This window comes from Ranitomeya imitator, chromosome 2, assembly GCF_032444005.1.
Source record: "Ranitomeya imitator isolate aRanImi1 chromosome 2, aRanImi1.pri, whole genome shotgun sequence".
In the NCBI taxonomy this organism is placed as follows: Eukaryota; Metazoa; Chordata; class Amphibia; order Anura; family Dendrobatidae; genus Ranitomeya; species Ranitomeya imitator.
The window spans coordinates 161,525,773-161,548,263 of NC_091283.1; the positions used below are offsets into that span (position 1 = coordinate 161,525,773).

The 22,491-nt window shown below is 42.0% G+C and overlaps 1 protein-coding gene across 4 annotated transcripts in view; it reads right to left on the reverse strand.

The window, feature by feature from the left end:
- Nucleotides 1-2,017: 2,017 nt before the first annotated feature.
- NSMF (NMDA receptor synaptonuclear signaling and neuronal migration factor) overlaps nt 2,018-22,491 on the reverse strand; it is a 78,343-nt gene continuing 57,869 nt past the window's right edge. For all 4 annotated transcript variants that reach the window (XM_069747710.1, XM_069747708.1, XM_069747711.1 and 1 more), the window contains 4 exons: nt 18,969-19,048; nt 14,802-14,904; nt 13,349-13,424; nt 2,018-4,536 (listed from right to left, as the gene is read on the reverse strand). In XM_069747710.1, coding sequence (XP_069603811.1) covers nt 4,439-4,536; nt 13,349-13,424; nt 14,802-14,904; nt 18,969-19,048 — 357 coding nt within the window. In that variant the 3' untranslated portion in view covers nt 2,018-4,438. The remainder of the gene's footprint in view (nt 4,537-13,348; nt 13,425-14,801; nt 14,905-18,968; nt 19,049-22,491) is intronic.

The following is a 22,491-nucleotide window of genomic DNA, read 5'->3' on the forward strand; positions in this document are numbered from 1 at the left end:
ATAATCAGGATGTAACTCAGGATCAGTAATGTAATGTATGTACAAAGTGACTGCACCAGCAGAATAGTGAGGACAGCTCTGGAGTATAATACAGGATGTAACTCAGGATCAGTAATGTAATGTATGTACAAAGTGACTGCACCAGCAGAATAGTGAGGACAGCTCTGGAGTATAATACAGGATGTAACTCAGGATCAGTACAGGATCAGTAATGTAATGTATGTACACAGTGACTGCACCAACAGAATAGTGAGTGCAGCTCCGGGGTATAATACAGGATGTAACTCAGGATCAGTACAGGATCAGTAATGTATGTAAAAAACTCCAGGGCTGTTGCTCTACCAGTGTTTACAGTCTACATTTACAAGTGGCCAGTATGTGATGCCTGCACGTCAAATACTTTACTGGCATAATCGCTCAGAGGTACGCCATAATGCCAGTAGTACTCACGTGATTACTGCAACCAATGATTGACTGCAGCGCTGCTGTGCTGGCCACTTGTAAAAAGAGCAGAGCAAACCAGACTTTATTCATGTTTATATTTCTTATGTTAGAACATATGCACATTTTATATTTTTTCTAGAAATCGATAACACCCCTTAATCATCACTGTACTCTACTGCGCCTCACGCCCCATAGGTTTATATGTACTTTATACATCAGTTATTTCCTAATCGTCACCACTATAAGTGCAAATTAAACTGTCGCATCAATTCACTCATTAATATTTTTACACATTCTGGGTTCAGTTCTTAGTGTAAAATTTTTAATCCATGGATATGTATTACTATATTTCTATACGCATTTTTATTACACAATTGTATTTTTCACATTGCTGTACTCGTCCATTGCTTCATTACCCCACAATAAATCTGTTACAATGTGTAAATATACATCTAATGCATACTGTAGCCAGAAAAGTCATAAAACCAGTCCTCCTCTTCAGAGCGGTCCTTCCAGACAAGACACGAACTACTACTTTACACTAATAGCAATGTGCAAGTACCTTAATACAAAAAATATGTACCTATCATATTATGCCATATATTGGTTATGAATGATACATACATTTCTACTAAAAGTTATCACCCACTAAATGGCCAATAGTTACTGGCCAATGAGTGTCAAACTGCTGCAGAATTGTGAGGCGTGAGTTTAGATGTCAATGAGAATGATAATGGGGGCTCATATCCGCACATAGCTACATGTAGCCACTCAAAAGCAGAGATTGAATCCCTAGCGAATGATGCTCATAATAATCAAAAATAATTTTATAGTCCAGTGGGACAAAATGTTTTCTAGCATCCAAATATAAAAAGTAGTCCTACGCTACAACAGAGAGAGCATATAAGGAGAGGCGTAAGATGAACAATAAAAGTACAATACTTTATTAGAAATAATTTAAAAGACAAACAGTGTTAAAAAGTTCCAATATAGTGCAAGGTGATGAGCCAAAGAAAGTAAGTGGCCCCACCAGATGGCAGGAAGAGCAAGATGTAATGCTAATAGGCAATGTAGTCAAAGACTGAAAATCCACAAACAAGTACCGACATAAATAAAACTTGTATCCAGAGACAGAGATGGGGCCGAATAATATTGCACGCCCCAATTTTCAGTTTTTGAATTTCCACAAAAATGTAAAATAACCAATAACTTCACAATTGTGTTGTTGATTCTTCACCAAAAATTTACATTTGGTGTCTTTATGTTTGAAGCATGATATGTGGGAAAAGTATGATAAGTTCCAGGGGGCCGAATACTTTTGCAAGGCACTGTATCCTACATTGATGTAACGGATGTAATAAACATATTTCACCTCGCCATGTGATGGTGCCACTTCCCCTACGCGCGTTTCAGCGGCGTGCCTTCGTCACCTTGCACTATATTGCCACTTTTTTTTAACATTGTTTGTCTTTTAAATTATTTGTAATGGAGTATATTACTTTTAATGTAGCCACTTATCAGTCTCTGCAATGACCAGGAATATCCATATTAACTAAACATTTTTTTTTTTTTTAGTTTAATTATTATTCAGCCAAGAAACCGGATTCTCTGTGTGTGATCATGGCGGAGGGAAGCAGAGAAGCTCACACTGGAGGGTGCTTACAAATAGTATTTGAGCACAGGTTCTTGCTAGAGCAGCAGTTCAAAACAGCTACTAAAGGAGCATGATCCAGGCAGCCAAAACAGCACTTTCAGCCTGGTGTTTGGAAGAGAAGGAAACAAAATAGGGTAATGAAGTATATTACAAAGATTCATAACTTTGCAATGCCTGGCGGATAATTATATATATAAAACACCTAATTACTCTTTAAAACAAACATGGCTTTAGGGCCGCCATAAAAAAATAGCACATAAAAAGCATCAGAGCCCACGATAACCAATTCTTGCGATCGATATAGTCCCATTTTATATTATTGCCTTGATGGTAATTTTCACAAATAATCAGTCATCACCATGATATCAAACACCACATATCTGCAATAATACAGATCTGACCAGGGATGGGGTAAATCAACTGCTTCCTAGTAGGAAATGACAATGTGGCCTGTAATGCCCAGTCTATATATGCACCAGTATCAGTGCTGCTCTATGTTAACTTATTACTACAGTAGTGGAGCTGTCAGTAAATCGATGCACTGACAGATTCCATCATCTCGATAGTCCAGGGACCAATATTAATTGTCTGCTTTACTGTCAGTCTTTTGTAACTCCCAGTACATATTCCACCTGCACGGCAAATGTGCGGTACTTCTGTGGCAGGTTGTCAGGTCCACCCTATACGATGCATACGACCATATTAGTTGTGAAGACAATCATTCTTCAATGCAGATTGTGTGGTCGTAAGAGACGTTGTACCGAATTATCAGCTTACAAAAGTTGCGCCACTCGTAGTCTGTAATGTACACGCATATGGGCAAACTTGGCATACTGCGGTGTACGTTGGATCATAATGCAAAATATACACATTTTTACGTGTCTATATATAATACATATAGTTATTTCTTCCCAATTCTACATATAGAGAGGAAATAATTGAATCTTGGGTCACATACATGTCTAATGCATACAATACCAATCAAGCACGATTCCCTTCCCACATCATCCCTAAAAAAAGCAGGATTTGGGATTTTTTCCAGTAGTTTTTAATATGAGCCTCTCCCCTTTAAACACATGGATATACCTGTTAGCAAGTATGAAAACTCAGCTGACTCAGGACCCAAAATCAAGCAAAGACCTAGGTCTCGAGGACTGAAACCATCTAGCAATTTACCATGTTAATGACACAATACTATATGTAAAGTGAGTAAAAAAATGCAGCAATATATCTATTATTCAGTTCTATCATCTAGCCAGAAAGGTAAGCACTGAAATGGGATGCCAATACTAACCAGGCCTCTACCATCAGAGAGTGCCACTACCTGCATATATGTGATCACTCTTATGGCTAATCTCCCCCAAATTCAATATATATATAAATATTTTCTAAATGTCTATTTGTTTACTGTACATAGGTTTCTACTATCTTCACATAACAATAATATCAATATATTGCAATAAATTGCGATCTCCATATCTTGCCGAGTAATGTAGGTGATGAACCGGCCATGAGACGCCAAGTAAATGTGCAGAATCTTGTGTAAGACGTAACAATGCGCATGATACAGCGGATCTATCGTGAGTCTGCGAAGGGTTACAACACATATTTGCTGGTGATCTACACATCTACAAAAAATATATATGTCGCGCTATAGATTCGCGCAGTCACTACAACTCCCACCATGCAAGATGGCTCAAAGACCACTGCACTTGTCTAACGGTTAAATATGCCATTTGCGTGATTGAAAAGAAATTGCACTTAAATTGTAAGTTACCCCTTGTGGATAAACCAAAGAAAACCTAATAAGATATACATATATGTTCTATATAGATATATCTGTCAGCAATACTTCTTCCGTAGCCTCGCTTGTGAAACGGGCCCGACCCTTCAAGCCGGCGAACTTCTGCGTTCTCAGTCTCCATCCCGTGATATATAAAAGTCTCCTGGGTTTTGCTACAAAAAGTTCACCATGGGTTTTGAAGGCTTGATGGGATCCTTGCTCTTTAGTGCAAGAAGTGTACATTGTCTTAATAAAAACCTGAGCTTAAGTCTTAAAGAGGCCTTGAAAAAGAGGACCCGGCGATTCTTGGTTAGTGTTTGCCCTGAATTTGTGAAGCTCAGAATGAAGACGTCTTCTCATTCCTGATTTTCTACGTTTCAAACCTTGTTCCAACTCTTTTCATAAGAATTACCACCAGTCAGTGGACTCGGCCTCTGCACGTTACAACTTCTTCTAGTATCCTCTGTCCTCCACTCTCCGTAGCGTTGGGTGGGAAGATCCCAGTAGATTGGAAATCAGCAAAAAAGTACTCCAAACATGGCAGTACTGTTGTAGGCTCATAAAATATCATCGTAATCCAGCAGTTTGGAGTGTTGACGAGTCTTCCAGAGACGATATAATCGGAAATCAAAATACTTTTCGATCAGTTGCTTTCCTGGTAAATAGAAGCATGGAGAAATAAGAAAAATATGAAAACTGACCATAGGTTCAACTGTACATAAACTACTCCACTGAAATACTCATATTAATTATCACTTATCCACTGAATATGAGCCAATTGTTAAATTGGTGAGGGTCCTACTACTGGGACGACCACTGGTTGCCCAAATAGGGAACTTGTGTTTTACATTTCCTGTCTTCCACTGGCCTCAGGACCGTGACCAGGAACAGCTGGCGGGAACGGATGATCGGTTATGTGTCCTGCCCTCCATTCTATGTGAGTGGCAATGATTGCCAAGTGCAGTTTCTCAGTGCCATAGACAATGAATGGACACATGAATGATTGGTTGCTCAAATCAACTCCTGGAAGTATTTTTGCAATTACAGGTGAAAAAAGGTCAGACCCCCCCCCTTTGCTTCTGATGATCTATAGAAATCCCAGTGCTGGATCACACACCAGTCTAACAATTCTCACCTATCCGGTGGATATAGGATCATTTTTGGGAATTCCGATGTATTCCTAATGATTGGAGCTTGTATGGCGGCACACAAAGTTCCTACATTTTTAGAAGAAGAATGCGTTTGCAATGTAGCAAATGTTGATGGAAACTGGCATCATTCTTTTCCTATTTATTTACCTGCCCAAGCATGAAACTGGAGGCATACCCGAATGCAGTAGGGCTCCATGAAGGCATGGGTGCTCTATATGCTGTTACTAATTTTCTCTTCTCCAGAAGGATGAAAACTGCTTCTCTAGTGTCACCTATTGGAAGATTCCCAGTAAGTCAATGTCCAATGTCCAGCTGTTTCAATGTTCTTCACAACACGATAAAGAATTTTGAAAAAGATTGGAAACTATGGTTTGGCTGAGCAAGTCACGCCTCATGGATTGGACATTGACTTACAGGGGAATGCCTACCGGCAGTACCAGAGTCAGTTCTCTTTCTTCTTGAGGAGAGTGAATTTGGATGCTCATACCCTCCAAATCCCCCCCCCGCCTCCTTCCCCAGACTATTTTGCCAGCTGGATTTACTCTAGATAAACCAATATTTCCAGGGTAATACAGATTCATACAACTCCTGTACACAGCCAGTATAAGGCGCGCATGAGGCCGTTAATTAAGGTTACTTTGTAGGATATGTCCAAGGTTCTCTGCCAAAGCATATAGATACAACACTAGGGAAGAAAGTGTAGGGAAACGGCTGTTTTTTTTTATTTCCATAACTCCAATACACTTCAAAGGCAGCACAGCCAGTAAACCATAGTAATCATAAAATCCAGAATCAGCTCTGGAGGATATCCACTAAATAAAACATAACCTTTAATGATAAAATGCTAAAAAATGCGCACCCAACAAGACACAAACAACGAATAAAGTGCTCAGGTGAACCAGTGCTCAATATAAAAACGTAATGGTTTGATCTCACCAAAGCTGCCGGACACCGTATACTTCCAAATGACACAAAAGAGATCCAGGGTTGTAAGGCAGAGGCAGGGCTGAGGTTCAAATATCTACCCTGTAGCCCCTGTGTAACTCCTGTCCTGACAAGGACAGGACCCAAATGGACCTCACTATAGGGGACCAACACACCCAATGTATATGAAGGCAGAGTCCTCAATCCTTTAAAATCCAATTTCTTCCTCCCTACACGTTTCAACTCCGGTCATGGAGAATCATCAGGGGAGTCACATAGAAGGAAGTGCCAACAGGCACATAAATTGTCAGAATAAGTCCGTGCAAAGTAAGGGGCCTGCAGTGGCTAGGCATCCCAAGCTGGAAGCGACCGTCTGTGTCCACAGTCTCTGGTAGACTAATCATAAAATCCCTATTATCATGACGTGGAATAATACTAACAACCTGTTTGACAATCTACATATCTACATCTATATATATAAGAGGCATTGTGATTACTCGCTAATCCCGCCCCCTGCACAGTAGCTCTGCCCCCACCACATCACCACACATAATACCGTCCCCACACATTACCACACGATGCTCCGTCCACACACACATTACCACACGATGCTCCGTCCACACACATTACCACACGAAGCTCCGTCCCCACACATTACCACACGAGGCTCCGTCCTCACACATTACCACACGATGCTCCATCCTCACACATTACCACACGAGGCTCCGTCCACACACATTACCACACGAGGCTGCATCACCACACATTACCACACGATGCTCTGTCCCCACACATTACCACACAATGCTCCATCCTCACACATTACCACACGATGCTCCGTCCCCACACATTACCACACGAGGCTCCGTCCCCACACATTACCTGTTGTGAATTCTGTTGTCGAACTCCCTCCTGTGGTCGTGAATGGTACTTCGGCGAGTTCTGTCTATGGGCTCCCTCTGGTGGCTGTGAGTGAAGCTGCTGCTTCTGAGGTTCCTTACACAGGTGACGTGGTTTATCCTTTGGTTGACTGCTCTATTTAACTCCTCTCAGATCGTTACTCCATGCCAGCTGTCAATGTTTTTGCCTTGGTTCAGTTCGCTCCTGGATTTCTCTGGTGACCTGCCTTCTCCTGCAGAAGCTAAGTTCCTGATAGTCATTATTTGTTCATTGTTTTCTTGTCCAGCTGGTTTTCATGATTTTGTCTTGCTAGCTGGAAGCTCTGGGATGCACCGTGAGTCGGTGCGGAGGTCTTTTTTGCACACTTTGCGTGGTCTTTTGTAGGTTTTTGTGCTGATCGCAAAGTTACCTTTCCTATCCTCTGTCTATTTAGTAAGTCTGGCCTCCCTTTGCTGAAACCTGTTTCATTTCTGCGTTTGTGACTTTCATCTTTACTCACAGTCAATATATGTGGGGGGCTTCCTTTACCTTTGGGGAATTTCTCTGAGGCAAGGTAGGCTTTATTTTCTATCTCTAGGGCTAGATAGTTCTTAGGCTGTGATGAGGCGCCTAGGTCTGGTCAGGAGAGCTCCACGGCTATTTCTAGTGTGTGTGATAGGATTAGGGCTTGCGGTCAGCAGAGCTTCCACATCCCAGAGCTCGTCCTGTATGAGGTTTAACTATCAGGTCATTCCGGGTGCTCCTAACCACCAGGTCATAACAGTACAGCTGGCCCAAAGTATTAATGCATCTCAATAGAGGGATAAGAGAAGTTCTGAGACCATTTTTTTTTCTTTGCACTGTGTTTTGTCTTTCTTTTCCCCTAGACCTTTGGGTGGTTCAGGACACAGGTGTAGATATGGACATTCAAGATCTGTCCTCTTGTATGGATCATCTATCTGCAAGGGTACAAAACATTCAAGATTTTGTGGTTCAGAATCCTATGTTAGAGACTAAAATTCCTATTCCTGACTTATTTTCTGGGGATAGATCTAGGTTCTTGAATTTCAAAAATAATTGTAAACAGTTTCTAGCTTTGAAACCCCGCTCCTCTGGTGACCCCGTTCAACAGGTAAAAATCATTATTTCTTTGTTGCGTGGTGACCCTCAAGACTGGGCATTTTCCCTTGCGCCAGGAGATCCGGCATTGCGTGATGTTGATGCGTTTTTTCTGGCGCTTGGATTGCTTTATGATTAACCAAATTCAGTGGATCAGGCAGAGAAAATCTTGCTGGCTTTGTGTCAGGGTCAGGATGAAGCGGAGGTGTACTGTCAGAAGTTTAGAAAGTGGTCTGTGCTTACTCAGTGGAATGAATGTGCCCTGGCGGCAATTTTCAGAAAGGGTCTTTCTGAAGCCCTTAAGGATGCCATGGTGGGATTTCCCACGCCTGCTGGTCTGAATGAGTCTATGTCTTTGGCCATTCAGATCGATCGGCGCATGCATGAGCGCAAAGCTGTGCACCATCTGGCGGTATTCTCTGAGCATAGGCCTGAGCCTATGCAGTGTGATAGGACTTTGACCAGAGCTGAACGGCAAGAACACAGACGTCGGAATGGGCTGTGTTTTTACTGTGCTGAATCCACTCATGCTATCTCTGATTGTCCTAAGCGCACTAAGCGGTTCGCTAGGTCGGCCATCATTGGTACGGTACAGTCTAAATTTCTTTTGTCCGTTACTCTGATTTGCTCTTTGTCGTCCTATTCTGTTATGGCATTTGTGGATTCAGGCGCTGCCCTGAATTTGATGGACTTGGAGTTTGCAAGGCGCTGTGGTTTTTTCTTGGAGCCCTTGAAGTATCCTATTCCATTGAGAGGAATTGATGCTACGCCTTTGGCCAAGAATAAGCCTCAGTACTGGACTCAATTGACCATGCGCATGGCTCCTGCACATCAGGAGGATATTCGCTTTTTGGTGTTGCATAATCTGCATGATGTGGTCGTTTTGGGGTTGCCATGGCTACAGGTCCATAATCCAGTGTTGGATTGGAAATCTATGTCTGTGTCCAGCTGGGGTTGTCAGGGGGTACATGGTGATGTTCCATTGCTCTCAATTTCACCTTCCACTCCTTCTGAAGTCCCTGAGTTTTTATCAGATTACCAGGATGTATTTGAAGAGCCCAAATCTGGTGCCCTACCTCCTCATAGGGATTGCGACTGTGCTATTGATTTGATTCCTGGTAGTAAGTTTCCTAAGGGCCGTCTGTTTAATTTATCTGTGCCAGAGCACGCCGCTATGCGGAGTTATATAAAGGAATCCTTGGAGAAGGGTCATATTCGTCCGTCGTCGTCACCATTGGGAGCAGGGTTCTTTTTTGTGGCCAAGAAGGATGGTTCTTTGAGACCTTGTATTGATTACCGCCTTCTTAATAAGATCACAGTCAAATTTCAGTATCCTTTGCCGCTGCTGTCTTGATTTGTTTGCTCGGATTAAGGGGGCTAGTTGGTTCACCAAGATAGATCTTCGTGGTGCGTATAATCTTGTGCGAATTAAACAGGGTGATGAATGGAAGACGGCATTTAATACGCCCGAGGGCCATTTTGAGTACCTGGTTATGCCATTCGGGCTTTCTAATGCTCCATCTGTGTTTCAGTCCTTTATGCATGACATCTTCCGAGAGTACCTGGATAGATTCATGATTGTATATTTGGATGACATTTTGGTCTTTTCGGATGATTGGGAATCTCATGTGAAGCAGGTCAGAATGGTGTTCCAGGTCCTTCGTGCCAATTCCTTGTTTGTGAAGGGGTCAAAGTGTCTCTTTGGAGTTCAGAAGGTTTCATTTTTGGGTTACATTTTTTCCCCTTCTACTATCGAGATGGACCCTGTTAAAGTTCAGGCCATTTACGATTGGACTCAGCCGACATCTGTGAAGAGCTTGCAGAAATTCCTGGGCTTTGCTAATTTTTATCGTCGCTTCATCGCTAACTTTTCCAGTGTTGCTAAGCCGTTGACTGATTTGACCAAGAAAGGTGCTGATGTGGTCAATTGGTCCTCTGCGGCTGTAGAGGCTTTTCAGGAGTTGAAGCGTCGTTTTGCTTCTGCCCCTGTGTTGTGCCAGCCAGATGTTTTGCTCCCTTTTCAGGTGGAGGTTGATGCTTCTGAAATTGGAGCAGGGGCTGTTTTGTCTCAAAGAAGTTCTGATGGCTCGGTGATGAAACCCTGTGCCTTCTTTTCTAGAAAATTCTCGCCTGCTGAGCGCAATTATGATGTGGGCAATCGGGAGTTGTTGGCCATGAAGTGGGCATTCGAGGAGTGGCGACATTGGCTTGAAGGAGCTAAACATCGCGTGGTGGTCTTGACGAATCACAAGAATTTAACTTATCTCGAGTCTGCCAAACGGTTGAATCCTAGACAGGCTCGATAGTCGCTCTTTTTCTCCCGTTTTGATTTTGTGGTTTCATACCTTCTGGGATCTAAGAATGTGAAGGCTGACGCCCTGTCAAGGAGTTTTGTGCCTCACTCTCCGGGTGTTCCGGAGCCGGCGGGTATTCTTACAGAAGGGGTAATTTTGTCTGCCATTTCCCCTGATTTGCGGCGTGTGCTGCAAAAGTTTCAGGCTGATAGACCTGACCGTTGTCCTACGGAGAAACGGTTTGTCCCTGATAGATGGACTAGTAGAGTTATCTTGGAGATTCATTGTTCAGTATTGGCTGGTCATCCTGGAATCTTTGGTACCAGAGATTTAGTGGCTAGATCCTTTTGGTGGCCTTCTTTGTCACGGGATGTGCGTTCTTTTGTGCAGTCCTGTGGGATTTGTGCTCGGGCTAAGCCCTGCTGTTCTCGTGCCAGTGGGTTGCTTTTGCCCTTGCCGATCCCGAAGAGGCCCTGGACGCATATTTCCATGGATTTTATTTCTGATCTCCCTGTTTCTCAAAAGATGTCGGTCATTTGGGTGGTTTGTGATCGCTTCTCTAAGATGGTCCATTTGGTACCATTATCTAAACTGCCTTCCTCCTCTGATTTGGTGCCATTGTTTTTCCAGCATGTGGTTCGTTTGCATGGCATTCCAGAGAACATCGTCTCGGACAGAGGTTCCCAGTTTGTTTCGAGGTTTTGGCGGTCCTTTTGCGCTAAGATGGGCATTGATTTGTCTTTTTCTTTGGCTTTCCATCCTCAGACTAATGGCCAAACCGAACGAACTAATCAGACTTTGGAGTCATATCTGAGATGCTTTGTTTCTGCTGATCAGGATGATTGGGTGTCTTTCTTGCCTTTGGCTGAGTTCGCCTTTAATAATCGGGCCAGCTCGGCTACTTTAATTTCTCCTTTTTTCTGTAATTCTGGTTTCCATCCTTGCTTCTCTTCAGGGCAGGTTGAGCCTTTGGACTGTCCTGGTGTGGATGCGGTGGTGGACAGGTTGCAGCAGATTTGGACTCATGTGGTGGACAATTTGACATTGTCCCAGGAGAAGGCTCAACGTTTCGCTAACCGTCGGCGTTGTGTTGGTCCCCGACTTCGTGTTGGGGATTTGGTTTGGTTGTCATCTCGTCACGTTCCTATGAAAGTTTCCTCTCCTAAGTTTAAGCCTCGTTTCATTGGACCATATAAGATTTCTGAAGTTCTTAATCCTGTGTCATCTCGTTGGGATCTTCCAGCTTCTTTTGCCATCCATAATGTGTTCCATAGGTCGTTGTTGCGGAGATACGTGGCGCCTATGGTTCCCTCCGTTGATCCTCCTGCCCCGGTGTTGGTCGAGGGGGAGTTGGAGTATGTGGTGGAGAAGATTTTGGATTCTCGTGTTTCGAGACGGAAACTCCAGTACCTGGTCAAGTGGAAGGGTTATGGTCAGGAAGATAATTCCTGGGTTTTTGCCTCTGATGTTCATGCTGCCGATCTTGTTCGTGCCTTTCATTTGGCTCATCCTGATCGGCCTGGGGGCTCTGGTGAGGGTTTGGTGACCCCTCCTCAAGGGGGGGGTACTGTTGTGAATTCTGTTGTCGAACTCCCTCCTGTGGTCGTGAATGGTACTCGGCGAGTTCTGTCTATGGGCTCCCTCTGGTGGCTGTGAGTGAAGCTGCTGCTTCTGAGGTTCCTTACACAGGTGACGTGGTTTATCCTTTGGTTGACTGCTCTATTTAACTCCTCTCAGATCGTTACTCCATGCCAGCTGTCAATGTTTTTGCATTGGTTCAGTTCGCTCCTGGATCTCTCTGGTGACCTGCCTTCTCCTGCAGAAGCTAAGTTCCTGATAGTCATTATTTGTTCATTGTTTTCTTGTCCAGCTGGTTTTCATGATTTTGTCTTGCTAGCTGGAAGCTCTGGGATGCGACTCACGGTGTGGAGGTCTTTTTTGCACACTCTGCGTGGTCTTTTGTAGGTTTTTGTGCTGATCGTAAAGTTACCTTTCCTATCCTCTGTCTATTTAGTAAGTCTGGCCTCCCTTTGCTGAAACCTGTTTCATTTCTGCGTTTGTGACTTTCATCTTTACTCACAGTCAATATATGTGGGGGGCTTCCTTTACCTTTGGGGAATTTCTCTGAGGCAAGGTAGGCTTTATTTTCTATCTCTAGGGCTAGATAGTTCTTAGGCTGTGACGAGGCGCCTAGGTCTGGTCAGGAGCGCTCCACGGCTATTTCTAGTGTGTGTGATAGGATTAGGGCTTGCGGTCAGCAGAGCTTCCACATCCCAGAGCTCGTCCTGTATGAGGTTTAACTATCAGGTCATTCCGGGTGCTCCTAACCACCAGGTCATAACAATTACCACACAATGCTCCGTCCCCACATATTACCACACGATGCTCCGTCCCCACACATTACCACACGAGGCTGCGTCCCCACACATTACCACACGAGGCTCCGTTCCCACACATTACCACACAAGGCTCCTCCCCCCACATTACCACACGCAGCACTTCCTACGTAATTCAACCACTGCAGCCAAGGTAAATGTACATTTAATTGCATAATCACCAGCAGCGGTAATTAGATATCAATGAGAGTGCCGAGCGTTAGCTGGCTGGAAACAGCTAGTTATAATATATACAGTATATGATCGGTGCTGTGCAAATCAATGACCCAGAATAGTAATGTGCTATCTGCAGTTTCCCGCATTCCCATTGTTCCCCTCAGTGCGGTGACAATTACAGGGTGATAATCCTCCGGTCTGTAGTTATCACCTTATATACAAATGCTGAAATATTTCTAAAAACCCACATACACCAGGCTGCGTCACATACAAGCTGCTAAGACGGTGACAAGCATGGACAGTGTGACTGATCCCAATTACTCCAGAGAGATCTAATCAAGACTCTCTAATTATCTGAGTGGAAAATGAAAACATTGAGCAGATGCTACCTCTAGCTCCTGTGCTATGGCATCCGTTGTGAGGTGCAGACCAGGGGCATACGCGATGCATAGGACATGTAATTACTGTGCCACTTGCTGCTGTGTATTGTCCTGGGATGGACTGATTGGTACAAGGAGAGATCTCTAGACCATCGCTGCTGCTCTTACCTTGTGCTGATAACTCAAGGGGGGACTTGAATTCAATTCGATTTGGACTCATTAGGTTCTTTATGTTCTGAAAAAGCTGAAAGGACAAAGAGGCAGGATGAGATCAGAAATTAAAGCACATTATAAAACAGGTTAATGAGGCACTGTTTCTCCTTGTGTGGACTACAAAGCTGAAGAGACTTTAAGACAGGCAATGGTCCACCGTTAAAGAAAGTAATCTCAGGTCCTTGTAGAGGACCTTGGATGGGGCTGCAGGGTCCTACAAGGTTGCCTACAAGGATATCTCATTGCTAGGGATCTTCGAGATGACAGACTCCCGTCAAGAGGAAGGAAGTTACATCTCTAGTGCCATCTATAGGAGATAGCCACCATATGAATCAATATCAACCAACTAAGGCGCCTTGTCACATGACGTAAGGTGTCTGTAGATGGGTGTCTTTTCCGTTTGGAAAATACTCTGATTTGACTAAACTCTTGGGTAAGGCTCAGACACTGACTCATAGGCTAGATGCCCCTTAAAGGTGGCACTACAGAGCCATCTTTCTTCCTCTAGGAGTAGAGATAAGGTGCAGGCTTTGCATGTACAGACTGGCTAAGTGCCACATAGCTGGGCAGAAATTAGATACAAGCTCAAGATTTTTCTTTGCTTTTCTTTTCTAAGCAGCTCCTTTTAAACAAGTCTGTGCAAATCGCCATAAAATAGTCCTGTCTTAAGAGAGGTAAAGAAATGACATAAATATCCTGGCCATAATGTGCAGCTCAGTGCTTCACTCTACATAAACGAGATGGAGGCAAAGCGAACATATACAGCTCTGGCAAAAAATTAAGAGACCACTGCAAAATGTTCAGTCTGTCTGATTTTTCTCTTTATAGGGATATTTTTGAGGAAAATGTAAATTGTTCATTTATTCTATAAACTTCTGACATCATGTCTCCGAATTTCCAAACAATAAATTTTGTACTTTTTTTTTCTGAAAAGGAGAAATGGTCAAAATAAAAAACCCCAGTGCTTTCAGACCTCAATTAATGCAGAGTAAACAAGTTCATAATCATTTAGAAACAACAATACTAAAGTTTTAACTCAGGAAGAGTTCAGAAATCAAGATTTTGTGGAATAACCATGATTAATAATCACAGCTTTCATGCGTCTTGGCATGCTTTCCACCAGTCTTTCACACTGCTTCTGGCGCAAAAATGTAAGCGTTCTTCCTTGTTTGGTGGCTTGTGACTGTCCATCATCCTCTTGATTACATTCCCGAGGTTCTCAATGGGGTTCAGGTCTGGAGATTGGGCGGCCCATGACAGGGTTTTGATGTGGTGGTCTCTTAATTTTTGCCAGAGCTGTATATTGTAAGTCTATCTCCAAGCCTTCTTTATATAGATGGGTACCCTACAGATATCCCCCCACAAAAATGCTCATGTCTTATTATCTTTCTTCCCAAACCCATCGTACCTTTTCACCATTGGGGTTCCCCAGCACATAGCACCCCATAATGTGTATTGTGTTCGGTTCTGAATTAACTTTGCTCATCAACTTGCTCAATCGCTTCCAAAACCTAAAAAAGCAAAATTACATAATGTTCTAGACCATGCTGGTATAATCTGGGCATCTCCTGTATATAATTATATATGTACAGCTGGTATAACCTGGTCATCTCCTGAATATAATTATATATGTACAGCTGGTATAACCTGGGCATCTCCTGTATATAATTATATATGTACAGCTGGTATAACCTGGGCATCTCCTGTATATAATTATACATGTACAGCTGGTATAACCTGGGCATCTCCTGTATATAATTATATATGTACAGCTGGTATAACCTGGGCATCTCCTGTATATAATTATACATGTACAGCTGGTATAACCTGGGCATCTCCTGTATATAATTATACATGTACAGCTGGTATAACCTGGGCATCTCCTGTATATAATTATATATGTACAGCTGGTATAACCTGGGCATCTCCTTTGTATAAATATATATGTACAGCCGGGCATCTCCTGTATATAATTATATATGAACAGCCGGTATAACCTGGGCATCTCCTGTATATTATTATATATGTACATCTGATATAACCTGGGCATCTCCTGTATATAATTATATATGTACTGTTGGTATAACCTGGGTATCCTGTGACTTTACATGGCTTTTTGCACCTCTTTCTTCAAGTGTTTAATACTTTTTCCCTGTGGCATTTCTCATTTCTCACACATAACTTAATTTATGGACATATATGGTTTTGATTTCTTTTCCTGTGTGGACTCACATTCTCATTTCTCACACACAACTTAATTTATGGACATATATGGTTTTGATTTCTTTTCCTGTGTGGACTGGATGGGTTGTTACAGACAAGTGGTGAGCATTTCATGTCAATAGCACCGTTAGAAATATTTACTGGTGACGTGTTCAATACTTATTTCACCTGCTGTATGTACACCTGGCATAACCTGGGCATCTCATGTACATAATTATATATGTACAGCTGGTATAACCTGGGTATTTCCTGTATTTACAGTTGTGTGAAAGTGTTTTCCCCCTTCCTGATTTACTAGTCTTTTGCATGTTTGTCACACTTAAAAGTCTCGGATCACCAAATAAATGTAGATATTAGACAAAGATAACACAAGTAATCAGATTTATAAATGAAGGTCTTTATTATTAGAGGTTGTCCACCCTGGGCTGAAGTCAAGTCAAGTTCCAGAATGCCTTGCATCCTGGACCCCAGAGGTGTGATCCAGTCGCACACACCCCTCTGATTGACTGGGCTGTGGGCAGAATTTTACCACATGTCACAGCCCAGTATCCAGCATGCACTTTCCCTCTCTCCTCTGATTTCATTGGCCACAAGGCCACGCTGGATACTGGCCTGTGACTTGCGGTGAAACTCCACTCACAGCCCAGTCAATCAAGGTGATGTGCGTGATTGGGCTCCTGGAACGTGATATCAGCGGATGTCAGAGCAGGCTGCAGCCAGAGGTCATGTGATGCTAAAGGAGCGGTCAGCGATAGCGCCACTCACAGGCAAGAATGACAATAAGAGGTATTTACAAAAATACTACTTTCCACTGTTTAAATCGATGGGGGGCATTATTTATTGTAGTGGACAACCTTTTTAAGGGAAAAAGAAATCCAAAAGTACAGGGCCATGTGTGAAGAAGTGATTGCCCCCAAAACTTAATAACTGGTTGGGCCACCCTTAAGCAGTAACAACTGCAATCAAGCGTTTGCGATAACTGGTATTGAGTCTTTTACAACGCTCAGGAGGAATTTTGGCCCACTCATCTTTACAGAATTGTCATAATTCAGCCACATTGGAGAGTTTCCGAACATGAATGGCCTTTTCAAAGTCATGCCACAGCATTTCAATCGGAGAAACGTCAGGACTTTGACTAGGCTACTCCAAAGTCTTAATTATGTTTTTCTTAAGCCATTCAGAGGTGGACTTGCTGGTGTGTTTTGGATCATTGTTCTGCTGCATAACCCAAGTGCGCTTGAGCTTGAGGTCACAAACAGATGGCTGGACATTCTCCTTCTGGATTTTTTGGTAGACAGCAGAATTTATGTTTCCATTTACTCCAAAATGTCTACCACCACCATATTTTACTGTTGGTATGATGTTCCTTTTCTGAAATGCTATGCTACTTCTACAACAGATGTAATGGGATATACATCTTCCAAAAAGTTCAACTTTTGTCTCGTCAGTCCACGGCGTATTCTCCCGAAAGTCTTGGGGATCATCATGATGTTTTCTGGCAAAACTAAGCTGAGTCTTTATGTTCTTATTGCTCAGCAGTGGTTTTTGTCTTGATACTCTGACATGCAGGAAATTTTTCCCAGTCTCTTTCTTATGATGCAGTCATGAACACTGACCTTAACTGAGGCAAATGAGGCCTGCAGTTCTTTGCATGTTGTTGTGGGGTCTTTTGTGACCTCTTGGATGACTCATTGCTGCGCTCATGGGGTAATTTTGTTCGGCCGGTCACTCCTGCAAATTTTTACTACCACTGTTCCATGTTTTGCCATTTGTGGATAATGGCTCTCACTGTGGTTTGCTGGAGTCCAAAAGCTTTAGAAAAGGTTTTATAACATTTTCCAAACTGATAGAGCTCAATTACTTTGTTTCTCATTTATGCCAGAATTTGTTTAGATTGCTGCATGATGTCTAGCTTTGGAGGATCTTTTGATCTACTTCACTTTGTTAAGCAGGTCCTATTTAAGTGATTTCTTGATTGAGAACAAGTGTGGCAGTAATCAGTCTTGCATGTGGCTAGGGAATTTGAACCCAGGTTTCCTAAGATGTGACAAACCACAGTTAATTTATGTCTTATGGGGCGGATCACTTTTTCACACAGGGCCCTGTAGGTTTTGATTTCTTTTTCCCTTAATAATAAAAACCTTCATTTAAAAACTGCATTTTGTGATTACTTGTGTTATCTTTGTCTAATGTTTACATTTATTTTGGGATCTGAAACATTTAAGTGTGACAAACATGCAAAAGAATAGGAAATCAGGAAGAGGGCAAACACTTCTTCACACAACTGTAATTATATATGTACAGCTGGTATAACATGGGCATCTACTATATTTAATGAAAAATGTACAACTGGTATAACCTGAGTAACTTTTACACATAATTGTTTGTACAGCAGGCATAAGTTATACATCTTCTAGTATAGAGTTTTTGGACCATGCCGGTATAACCTGGGCATCTCTTGTACATGCTTATCTATAAATCATATTTGCAGGTCTGTATTTTACTTATGGTTTTGTCACATCTGCGTCAGTCGTCTTTGATGCATCATATAGTGCTATCTATTCCATCAAAATGTTTGGCTGCTCGGCACAATCCGGTAGATCTCATTAGATGACAGCCACGTCCGTTGGGGTGATGTCCATAGTGTGATGGATCTGGCACTGTGTGGTGTTTTTTTGCTTAACATTACACTTGATATTATGGAATATTATTATGGCCACTATGTAGCTTATTTCTGTAAAAAAAAATCCTTCTTCTTTACGGTCTGCTTTCATGGTCTGTACAATACAAGAGATCAATTATGGATACATTCCCTGTGCAGGGAGGATCTGTGAAGGATCAATTATTTATGACTTTATTTCACAAATATGCCATAAGGAATGTCTTAATAATGCTGGGCTCCCCTTTATTATACATTGGTATTACATAAATATTCCTATTCTACAGAGATTTACTTCCTAAAATCAGAAATTGCCAGTAAATGGAAGCATCCAAGATATTCAGCTCCAAAATGTGGATTTTCTAGACCATGGATTGTTGCATCTGCCTTTCTACACAGACATAAAGGCATTCACCAGGTACTTCAAGGTGGTGTCCAGTATAATTACGGCAGCTGCGGAGCACGCTAACATCTGATAAGTGGGGGTGCCATGTGCCGGACCCCCACAGATCTGACATTAACCTATCTGAAAGCCATCAAGATTTTAATACTGGATAACCAATTTAATGTTCTGGAGTTTGAGAAAGTTGACTGCTGGCCATGTAGGAGCAGTGCTAGTGGCCAGATCATATATTATGGAGGATTACCATTTATTACTGTATTGCTTATATGCTTTTGTGCTGTGCAACTTACATAATAAGATCTTCCTCCTTCTCCACTTTGGCAAAAGTAGCAACCTTATTCTTCAACAGATAGAGGTAGCCGGGTCCTCCCTGGAGAGAAAACAGAAGGGGTGAGATGGGAAGTCATGATATGTCATAGGCATGGGAAACTGTCAAGGCTTGCATTGAGGTCCTCCAATAAGCTCCTCTAACCTGGCAGGGCATCTATGTACTGGAATAAGCAGTAAACTAAGTCTTTGCCCTGACTATGACTCTTTCTTAAACGCAATTTCAACTAAAGTTCACACTATATTATTGTACAGGTCAGACCTGCATTTGTACATATGCAGCTCCAGATCCCTTAAGGCGAACCTGTCAGCAGTAAGCAACAGTGTCAGGTCGGCACCGATATACAGATTAAAATGATACCTTGATTCATTAAATCTGTCTTGTGGTTGTTTTTTAATTTCTATGTGCAGTTTTCAGTTAATGACATTCTCGTGCTTCGTGGCGGCCTGTGGGCAAGGATTTATGTGGTGCTCTGGCCTCATATTAATCCTTATGGTATTAAATGACAGGTCATTGAAGCTTCAGTGACCTGCCTCCTATTTTAAATACTGCGCATGCGCAGTTCATATTATAGTCTTTAAAAAAATTTCACCACAGCAAAATGGTGCCTGTTTTGGCGCATGCGCGGTAACATCTATCGCTGGCCGATAGATTCTACTGTGCACGTGACGCCATTTTGTTGGAGAAAAAAAAAATTGTGTTTTTTTTTCATTTTTTTCAGTATGTCCATTTTTCTTCATCTGTAGATATTTTGTACAGTTGAATTTTATTCAAAGAATTTAATAAAAGTTCTATTTTAAGAGCGCAAAATATATTTTTTCTGTGACATACTCAGGAGACATTGCACAATATATTGTATGGTGCAATTTATTGTGTTACCCTTGTGAAATGCAAAATTTGGGGCTAAAAACATATTTGTGGGGAAAATGTGACTTTTTTATTTTTATTTTCACAGCTCAATGTTATAAACACCTGTGAAGCACCTGAGGGTTGAAGGTGCTCACAAAACATCTAGATCAGTTCTCTGAGAAGTATAGTTTCCAAAATGGTGTCACTTGTGGTGGTTTTCCACTCTTTGGGCACATCAGGGGCTCTCCAAAAGCAGCATGGCGTCCGCTAATTATGTCAGCAAATGTTGCATTCAAAAAGTCAAATGGTGCTCCTTCACTTCCAAGCCCTGCTGTGCGCCCAAACAGTAGTTCCCCCCCCCCACATATGGGATATCGGTGTACTCAGGAGACATTGCATGGTGCCATTTTTCCTGTTCCTCTTGTGAAAATGCAAAAGTTGGGGCTAAAAAAGATTTTTGTGGAAAATGTATTTTTTTTAATTATTTTCACCCAAATATTGTTGTACCCAAACAGCAGTTTTCCCCCACATATGGAGTATCGGTATGCTCAGGAGAAATTGCACAACAAATTTTGGGGTCCCTTTTTTCCTGTTACCCTTCCAAAATTAAAAAAAAAATGGGTTCTAAATTTTCATTTTTGCAACAAAAAGTTAAATGTTCATTTTTTTTCCTTCCATGTTACAAAAATTCCTGTGAAGCACCTGAAAGGTTAATAAACGTTTTGAGTACCATGAGGGGTTCAGTTTTTAGAATAGTGTCACTTTTGGGATATTTTCTGTTATATAGGCCCCTCACAGTTGCTTTAAAGGTGATGTGGTCCCTAAAAAAACATGGTTTTACAAATTTTGTTGGAAAAATGAGAATTTGCTGGTCATCTTTTAACCCTTATAACTTCTTATCCCCAAAAAATTATGTTTCAAAAATTGTGCTGATGTACTGCAGACATGTGGGAAATGTTATTTATTAACTATTTTGTGTTATAGAACTCTCTGATTTACGCACATAAAAAAAACAGAAGTTTGAAAATTGCAAACATTGCGCTAAATTTCCATTTTTTTCACAAATAAACGCAATTCGTTTAGAAATTTTTTTTACCACTACCATGAAGTATAGTATTTTATGGAAAAACAGTCTGAGAATTAGTCTGATCCTTTGAAGCGTTCCAGAGTTATTACTTCATATAGTGACAGTGGTCAGAATTAGCCTGGTTATTAACGTGCAAACAGCCTACGGGGGTAAAGGGGTTAAAGACCATAATAGAAACTGTGCAAGAGCATTATGCAAAATAGGAGGTAGGTCAGGGAAGGTTCAGTTCAAAAACCTGACCTGCACATCCAAACATAGACTAAGTGTGAACAGGTGCTGAACCTAGAGTCGCCAACTCGTATATAGTTAAGTAAATAAGGCAGCACACTGCAGCGTTAGAACATACAAACTTGAAATACGAAATTTGAACTGCATTACTGCACTAGAAATATGAAAAATTAGAGCGTTTAGCGCATAAAAATGGCCAATTTTATGTGTACCTGGTAGCCACTTTACGGCATCTCTCTTATACCAGGTCCTACGCTTGCCTTACCTCGCTGAGAATAAACGTCTCCATCTGAATGGGTACATGCGAAACCTCTTCCTAGACTAAAATTCTCTCTCTCTATGGAGGGGTATTGGACCTGCTGTAATTAAAACACCTGTGGCTAGAAGGCGGAGTGCACGATCAGAAGGCTAGAGAATACATTTCAAAAACCTGACCTGCACATCCAAACATAGACTAAGTGTGAACAGGTGCTGAACCTAGAGTCGCCAACTCGTATATAGTTAAATAAATAAGGCAGCACACTGCAGCGCTAGAACATACAAACTTGAAATACGAAATTTGAACTGCATTACTGCACTAGAAATATGAAAAATGAGAGCGTTTAGCGCATAAAAATGGCCAATTTTATGTGTACCTGGTAGCCACTTTACGGCATCTCTCTTATACCAGGTCCTACGCTTGCCTTACCTCGCTGAGAATAAACGTCTCCATCTGAATGGGTACATGCGAAACCTCTTCCTAGACTAAAATTCTCTCTCTCTATGGAGGGTTATTGGACCTGCTGTAATTAAAACACCTGTGGCTAGAATTCTAGCGAGGTAAGGCAAGCGTAGGACCTGGTATAAGAGAGATGCCGTAAAGTGGCTACCAGGTACACATAAAATTGGCCATTTTTATGCGCTAAACGCTCTCATTTTTCATATTTCTAGTGCAGTAATGCAGTTCAAATTTCGTATTTCAAGTTTGTATGTTCTAGCGCTGCAGTGTGCTGCCTTATTTATTTAACTATATACGAGTTGGCGACTCTAGGTTCAGCACCTGTTCACAATTAGTCTATGTTTGGATGTGCAGGTCAGGTTTTTGAAATGTATTCTCTAGCCTTCTGATCGTGCACTCCGCCTTCTAGCCACAGGTGTTTTAATTACAGCAGGTCCAATACCCCTCCATAGAGAGAGAGAACTTTAGTCTAGGAAGAGGTTTCGCATGTACCCTGTTGTGAATTCTGTGGCTGAATTCACTCCTGTGGTCACAAGTGGTACTGCAGCTTCTGAGCTTCCTCCCTCAGGTGTTCTGGTGAGCTCGTTGGCTGCTTTGTTATTT